The sequence below is a fragment of the Sus scrofa genome, chromosome 5 (genome assembly GCF_054392235.1).
Source record: "Sus scrofa isolate SSC_HxYL_T2T_F1_AM1 chromosome 5, Sscrofa_HxYL_maternal_Yorkshire_Landrace_v2.0, whole genome shotgun sequence".
NCBI classification, from domain to species: Eukaryota; Metazoa; Chordata; class Mammalia; order Artiodactyla; family Suidae; genus Sus; species Sus scrofa.
In genome coordinates, this window is record NC_139387.1 from 270,112 (window position 1) to 278,431 (window position 8,320).

At 58.7% G+C, this 8,320-nt stretch overlaps 1 protein-coding gene across 5 annotated transcripts; it reads left to right on the forward strand.

The window, feature by feature from the left end:
• Positions 1-114: 114 nt before the first annotated feature.
• On the forward strand, positions 115-4,747 carry LMF2 (lipase maturation factor 2). Of its 5 annotated transcripts, NM_001206379.1 has the most exon segments (14): positions 145-238; positions 738-991; positions 1,138-1,166; positions 1,318-1,535; positions 1,616-1,794; positions 2,194-2,335; positions 2,502-2,636; positions 2,706-2,811; positions 2,881-2,977; positions 3,054-3,236; positions 3,370-3,538; positions 3,622-3,733; positions 3,806-3,902; positions 3,996-4,747. In NM_001206379.1, coding segments are annotated over 14 exon segments (2,103 nt in total). In that variant the 3' UTR covers positions 4,284-4,747.
• The last annotated feature ends 3,573 nt before the right edge of the window (positions 4,748-8,320 follow it).

Below are 8,320 nucleotides of genomic sequence, written 5' to 3' on the forward strand. Positions count from 1 at the left end.
AAGTGTCTGAAGGCGCGCCAGAAGTGGGGCCTGCGTGGGGGCGGGGCCTTGTCTGCGTGGGGCGGGAAGGGGCGGGGCTTGCAGCCGCCACTGGCGGGGCGGGGAGGACCCCTGGGCTCCAGTCCAGCCCGCCGCGTAGCGGACATGGCGGGCTCCCGGCTCCCTCGGCATCTCTTTCTCCAGGGCGTGGCTGCCATCTTCATGTTCGCCTTCGCTTCCCTCTACACGCAGATCCCGGGTGAGGGCGCCGAGGGCGGGACCCCCCCTGGGCGGGACCCCCCCTGCGTCCTTTGACCTCTCATCTACCCACCAGACACTTGGTTATCTGGGGGCAGGAGTGAGGTCCAGGCCTTGCTACGTGGGGTGCTGCTGTTTGTGTCCTGCGGGCCGCGGGAGTGTGGGTGGTGGGAAGGCGTGCAGTGGTCCGTTTTCAGTAGGAGTCTGGGTTCTGACCTGGGACGCAGGGCGGAGGTCTGAGTCGGCGGGGCTGAGGGGGACATACAAGGCGGGCAGGTTAGGGAAAAGACACTGACCTGGAGGAGTGGGAAATAGGGTCTGCCACGTGGAAGGTCCTGACTTGGGTGTCGGGTAGGCCTTCTGAGGCCTGACCTGGGTGGGGGGTTCTGGAGCGTCTGCTGGCCTTGACCTGGGGAGGCAGATCTGCAGCCCTGGACTGGTGGGGAATCCAGCCTTGAAGGACAGAGTCCAGGGCCTGGCCCTGACGTGCCCTCCCACAGGCCTGTACGGCCCTGAGGGCATCCTACCTGCACGGAGAACGCTGCGGCCGCAGGGAAAGGGACGTTGGCAGCAGCTGTGGGAGACCCCAACGCTGCTGTGGGAGGCACCACGTCTTGGGCTGGACACAGCGCAGGGCCTAGAGCTGCTGAGTCTGCTAGGCACCCTGCTAGCCCTGGGAGCACTGCTGCTAAGCCAGCTGCGCCATCTCCTAACCTACCTGCTGCTCTGGGCCGCCTACCTGTCTGTCTGCCAGGTAAGTGGAGCTGCCTGCTGCCCCCTTGCACTCCTGGGAACCTTATCACCAAACTCACTTCAGGCCCTTTCACCCCCTACCCCGCCCCTGCCTGGCCTGCCTTGTAGACACACACCCCTGCTCCCTGACAGCCCTTCTCCTTGCAGGTGGGCCAGGTGTTTCTTTATTTCCAGTGGTGAGTGACTATGGGTGTGGGGCTGCAGCAGACTGGCTGCCTGGGATGGGATGGGGTGGGGTGGGGTGTGTTTGTCTCTCCTGGGGGCACCCCCTGAGGAGAGCAGCCCAAATGGGGAAAAGGCCCTTTGTGCTGCTTTCTCTCCCCATAGGGACTCCCTGCTCCTGGAGACTGGCTTCCTGGCAGTGCTGGTGGCACCTCTAAGGCAGCCCCCCCACCGCAAGCAGGCGCCCCAGAGCAAGCTGGCAGGGGCCTCACCCCACGAAGGCCTCTCCTTCTGGCTTGTGCGCTGGTTGCTGTTTCGCCTCATGTTTGCCTCGGGTGTGGTCAAGCTGACCAGCCGTTGCCCTGCGTGGTGGGGGCTCACGGGTGAGGACCCCTGCCAGGACCTGGTGGGGGGGGGTCCTCAGGGCTTCACCCAGTCCTGACCACCTGCCTGTCGCCTGCAGCCCTCACCTACCACTATGAGACACAGTGCCTGCCCACGCCTGCTGCCTGGTTTGCCCACCACCTGCCCGTCTGGCTGCACAAGCTCAGCGTGGTGGCCACTTTCCTCATTGAGATTGCAGTGCCTCCTCTGTTCTTCGCTCCCATCCGTCGTCTGCGCCTGGCTGCCTTCTACTCCCAGGTGGGTGGGGTCCATCAGGAAGACAGGTAGGACATCAGGCAGGACATGGCCTTCTTCTGCACTGCCCAGCAGGTCCCACGGGGGATGGGGTGTTTGCTGCCAGCAGCTGAAAGGCCCCATGGCAGGGGAAGGAGTTAGCCCGGGGTGTACAGGTGTGCCTGTGGGGCTGGAGGAGGTCCGCCTTGGGTCGGCAGGGGCCAGGGCAGGCACATGAGGTGCTGAGCTTGGGGTCTCTCCAGGTGGTGGTGGGGAGCCACAGAAGGCATGAGCAGGGGGAGAGGACAGGTGGAGTGGGGACAAGAGGCCAAGGGTGTGGGTGCCTGCAGGAGAGATGGAGGTGTGGGGTGCAGGGGGGCCTGGAAGCAGCTGCCAGGGGCTCTGAGTCCAGCCCCTTCCCAGGTCCTGCTGCAAGTCCTGATTATCCTCACTGGCAACTATAACTTCTTCAACCTGCTCACCCTGGTGCTCACCACCGCCCTCCTGGACGATGTACACCTGCTGGCCGAGTCTGGCAGCAGCCGGCGCAAGAAGATGCCCACCTGTGAGTGTCAGCCTCCCCCATACAGACAGCCGTCTTCACCCCCGCCATCCACCAGGGTGTCGCCAGCACCTCCCAGACAACCCTGACCTGCTGCCACCCCAGCCCCCTGGCCATAGACCCCCCCCAGCCCTGTTCCCAGCTGACCCATGACTGTCTTGCCCTGCAGCCTGGCCCAGGGCTCTGCTGGCTATGCTGGCCCTGCTGCTGGAATTGGCCATCTACGGGCTGCTGGCCTACGGCGTGGTGCACTGCTTCGGCCTGGAGGTGGACTGGGAGCAGTATGCCATTCACTCCAGAACCAGTGAGTGCCAGCTGGGGGCTCAGAGGGCAGGGGCTGGGCCACCCCTCCTCACATCCCTTTCTTCTGCAGCCTTCACCTTCCACCAGTTCTCCCAGTGGCTGAAGACGGTGTCCCTGCCCACCATGTGGCTGGGGGCAGCCTCCCTTGCCTGGGAACTGCTGACCGCGCTCTGGAGGTGTGTAGGTCCGAGGGGTGGGTAGAGCTGCGGAAGGCAGGCCTGACTGCGTCTCGGTCCTACCCCCAGGTGGACCCAGGTGCGGGGGTGGCTGCAGAAGTTCTGTGCGGCAGCCCAACTGTCCATCTTTGGCGCTGCCACGGTGGCTCTGTTCATGATCAGCCTGGTGGGTAGCACTTCAGGGCCAGGGTTGGGGGTTGGCGGGGGGAGTCATTGCTGAGCCGCTGCCTACCTGCCTCCAGGTGCCATACTCCTACATGGAGCCCTCCACCCATGGGCGCCTCTGGACCGGGGCCCACCGCCTGTTCGGCACCGTGGAGCACCTCCAGCTGGCCAACTCCTATGGCCTGTTCCGCAGGATGACTGGCCTGGGCGGGCGGCCTGAGGTGGTGCTGGAGGGCAGCTATGATGGGCACCACTGGACGGTGAGAGCTCCCTTGGGTCCCTTGCCTGGGGCACCTGGTGGGCTCCACGGGGCCAGGGATCTGACGGGCTTGGGACTGGGGCGAGTGTAGGGAACCCGGCCGCTGGCTACGCTAAACACTGCCCTGCCCGCAGGAGATCGAGTTCATGTACAAGCCCGGGAACGTGAGCCGGGCACCCCCTGTCGTGACGCCCCACCAGCCACGCCTCGATTGGCAGATGTGGTTCGCGGCCCTGGGTCCGCACACACAGAGTCCCTGGTTCACGAGCCTGGTGCTCCGCCTACTGCAGGGCAAGGAGCCCGGTGAGGCTGCGGGGGCCTAGGGGCGGGGCCTGGGGCGGGGCCCGAGGGAGCTGCTGGGCGCTGAGCACGCTCCCGCCCCACAGTGATTCGCCTCATCCAGAACCACGCGCCCACGTACCCCTTCCACAAGCAGCCGCCCACTTACGTGCGGGCCCAGCTCTATAAGTACTGGTTCTCGCAGCCCGGGGAGCAGGGGTAAGGCCGGGTGCCGGGCAGGGGGCTGGGGCCTTGGAGCCCGCACTCCCTGAGCCACCCGTGCTGTTGCAGCCGGTGGTGGCGCCGCCAGTGGGTGGAGGAATTTTTCCCTGCGGTGTCGCTGGGGGACCCGACGCTGGAAACACTGCTCAGACAGTTCGGCCTTCAGGTAGGAAGGTGTTAACCAGGCTGGGGCAGTCGGCAGGGCTGACCGCCGCCTGCAGAGGCGACCCCCAGACCTTCCGCAATCCTGCCGCCACAGGACAAGAGCCCCCCGCGGGCCCGCAGCTCCAGCAGTCCCCTGACCGAAGCCCTCTACTGGGTGCGGAAACAGCTGTCTCCCCTGGAGGCCCCCACCCTGCTCTGGGGGCTCCTCGCGACGGTGGGGGCCATTAGGGTCATGCAGGCCCTCCTGGGCCCTCGGCCCTCCCCTCCCGCCAGGGAGAAGCAGAGGCCAGCCCCCAGGGAGGACTCAGGAGCCACCAGCAAGCAAGCTGCCCCAGCTCCCAGTAACAGCAGCCGTTCTCAGACCCCCCGGCGGAAAAAGTAGCCTCCTTCTGTCAGCCAGACGTCCCGAGAGGGTCAGGGTCCCCGTGCGTCTCTGGCTTTCTGCAGCGGGACATGGCCCAGCCACTGTGCCTTAGCCAACTGCCACGCGGAGGCCGGCCGGGGTGCCCCCTGTGGGCAGACTCTTGCGGCCCTTCTGCTTTGATGGCCCACTCATGCTCCCACCTCAACCACGTCCAGTCCCAGGACACCCACTGGCCTGACCCATGGCCCAGGAGGCCCCTGCGTGACCCGCCCAGGGTCCTTCCCAGGACATTGTCAACAGGGCCGGGGAGGCCCTTTCCCTCTGCCCCCACTGTAGGGTCCGCGCCCACCACCCCAACCCCGGCTCCTGCACAAGGGGCTGAGGCTGCCCTGCTGGGGGTGAGCAGGAGAGGTTCGGGTGGTCTCTGCGGCAGCCTGTCCCGTCGTTGGATCTGTGAGCCAATAAAGGCGGTTCGTGCAGGACCACGTGCTGCCGTTTCCTTCCCACGGGGTGGGCCTGAGGGCGGCGCCTGCCCTGCCTTCGGTGGTGGACACTGGTGGTGGGCATGCTATCCAGCTTGTGCTGACCAGGCGTCCACTTTCCTGTCTGTAAATGATCACAAGGGGCTGACCTCATGCTGCCAGCGCAGCCTGGCTGACCTGTCAGCTCCACGCATCGAGGCTGTAAGGCCAGGGCTGGGACGTGGGGCCTGGAACCATCTGAGGGCTGAAGAATTTAGCAGAACGCACCCCTTCCTGCTCTCTTGCTCCAGCTTCCTCATCTCAGGGAAGGGAAGGGTCAGCATACTGGACCTTGCTTGGGCAGGGCTGAAGGAGAGATGGGGGCGGGGGTGCCATGAGCAGAAACTTGTCAGGCCCCTGGCAGAGCAAAACGGGGTATGGGTCGGGGCAGAAGGAGGAGCAGAGGCCTGGACGAGGGGCAGAAGAGGAAGGATGCATCTGACCATCTCTGGCCTGACGGCTTTCTGGGAGCAGGAGTCAGGCACTGTCCAGGTTTCCATTTGGGGATCAGTTGTCAATCAGGTCACTGCCTCCCCTTCGCCCGGCCCTGTCCTTAGCCCCTGTCCCTCATGCTCTCCCCTCGAAGACCCCTGGACACACCCACAGGGTGCCCAGCTCCTTCCCCTGTGTCACTGAGCCCTGCTCTGACCAACCCAAGTGGATAATACTCCACGCTCTCAGCCTGTGCCTGCAGTCACATGTGGCTCAAGGGGACCTGCAACCTGAGCCTCCATATGCTCTTCGTCACGGTTTGAAGAGTCTCTAAGTTGACTTCTGGCCTAAAACAGCACGGTCAGCCCTGGGAATCCTCAGCTTCTACATCCATGCACTCAGCCACCTGCAGACTGAAAATTATCACACACACGAAAATTCCAGACAGTCCCCAAAAGCAAAACTGAATTTGCCGTACAACTGACACTATCTACATAGCATTACTTGTGTTCTGTTAGGTATTATTATAAGTAACCTGGAGATGATTTCGAGTGTATGGGAGGATGTGTGTAGGTTTATGCAAATCCTGTGCCGTTTCACAGATGGCACTTGAGCATCCGCAGACTTTGGTAGTGGGTGGGGGGACGTTCCTGGAACCCACCACCCTTGGATACAGAGGGACAACTCTAACATATTTAAAATTGTAAACCCTGTTCTTTCTCTTGGACTTTTAAGCTCAGTCTAGGAATCTCTCTTGGGGGGTTTTGTTTTCTGTAACAGCTTTCTTGAGACATAATTCGGTGCCACACAATTCACCTACTCAAAGGGCACAATTCAGTGGCTTTCAGTAGATTCACAGAGTTGTGCATCCATCACCATAATTAATTTTACAACTTTTTTATCACCTCAAGAAGAAGTTCCCTCCCGCTTACCTGGCATCTTCTGACCCTCCATCCCATGACCCAAGCAACCACTAACCCACTTTCTGTCAACATGGAGTTACTAGCTCTTCTGGATACTTCGTGTAAATAGAATCATACAGTTTGGGCCCTGTTATGTCCACCTGCCTGCACTTAGCATAATGTTTTCAGAACTTCATTCCTGAGGTTCCCGTTGTGGTTCAGTGGTAATGAACCCCACTAGTATCCATGAGGATGTGGGTTCGATCCCTGGCCTTGCTCAGTGGGTTAAAGGATCCCTTGTGCCGTGAGCTGTGGTGTAGGTCACAGATGCAGTTCGGATCTGGTATGGCTGTGACACAGGCTGGCAACCAATTCAACCCCTAGCCTGGGAACTGCCACATGCCTAAAAAGAACTTCATTCCTTTTTGTGGCCAAATAGTATTCCATTGTTACATTTATACCACATTTTGTGTATCAGTTGGTCCATCGATAGACATTTGGGTTGTTCTGACATTTTGGCCGAGGGGGATGCTGTTGCCATGAACGTGGGTGCCCAAGTAGCTGAGTCCTTGCTTTCCTTCCTTTGGGGTACATGCTTAGGCGTGGAATTGCAGGAGCACGTGGTAATTCTATGGTTAACTTTGAGGAACCAGCTGAGGTTGCCGCTGCAGCTGCACTCCTTACCTTTTGCATCTCCTCCAGCAGCACCGAGGCGCTGGTTTACTGGCATCCCTACTAACACCTTTTATTTCCCCTTTTTTGATAAAAGCCATCCTAATGGGTAAGAAGTAGTATCTCAAGTTGATTTCAATGTGCATTTGCCTACTGGCCAATGATGTTGAGCCAATTTTCATGAGCTTGTTAGCCATTTATATATCTTCTTGGAAAAACTGTCTATTTAAACCCCCCCCTTTTTTGGTTGCACCCACAGCATATGGAAGTTCCCAGGTGAGGGATAGAATCCAAGTTGCAGCTGCAACTTACACCACAGCTGTAGCAACACTGCATCCTTAAGTTGCTGCTCCACTTCAGAAACTCCCTTTTGCCCATTTTTATTTTTTTTATTTTATTTATTTATTTATTTATTTTGTCTTTTTGCCTTTTCTGGGGCCGCTCCCGTGGCATATGGAGGTTCCCAGGCTAGGGGTCTAATCAGAGCTGTTGCTGCTGGCCTGCGCCAGAGCCACAGCAATGCGGGATCCGAGCCACGTCTGTGACCTACATCACAGCTCATGGCAACGCCAGATCCTTAACTCACTGAGCAAGGCCAGGGATCGAACCCACAACCTCATGGCTCCTAGTCGGATTTGTTAACCACTGCGCCACGACGGGAACTCCCCTTTTGCCCATTTTTAAATCAGTTCTTTTTGTTTTTGAGTTGTAGGAGTTGTTTATACATTCTGGATATTAATCCCTTATCAGATGTATGGTTTGCAAATATTTGCCCTGTTCTATAGATTGCCTGTTCACTCTACAGTGTTCTTTGATGCACAAAGTCTTTCATTTTTATAAAGTCCAATTTATTTTTTCTTTTATTGCCCGTGATTTTGGTGTAAGAGCCAAGAGCTCACTGCCAAATCCAAGGTCATGAAGATTTCCTCTTGTGTTTTCTTCTAAGAGTTTTTTAGTTTCAGGTCTTACATTTAGGACATTGATCCATTTTGAGTTAGTTTTTGCATACGAAGTAAGATAAGGGTCCATCTTAATTCTTTTTTCTTTTTGTCTTTTTAGGACTGCACCTGCGGCACATGGAGGTTCCCAGGCTAGAGGTCAAATCAGAGCTGTAACTGCCAGCCTCCACCACAGCCACAGCAACGCAGGATCCAAGCCGCATCTGCGACCTATACCACAGCTCACGGCAACACCGGGTTCTCAACCCACTGAGCAAAGCCAGGGATTAAACCCGCGTCCTCATGGATGCTAGTGGGATTTGTTACTGCTGAGCCACGTTCTTTTTCATGCAGATTATATCCAGTTTTCCCAGCACCATTTGTTGAAAAGGTGATTCTTCCCCCCTTTGTTTTTTTTGTTTGTTTGTTTTTTGTCTTTTTGCTATTTCTTTGGGCCGCTCCAGCGGCATATGGAGGTTCCCAGGCTAGGGGTCGAATGGCAGCTGTAGCCACCAGCCTACACCAAGGCCACAGCAACGCGGGATCTGAGCCACGTCTGCAACCTACACCACAGCTCACTGCAACGCCAG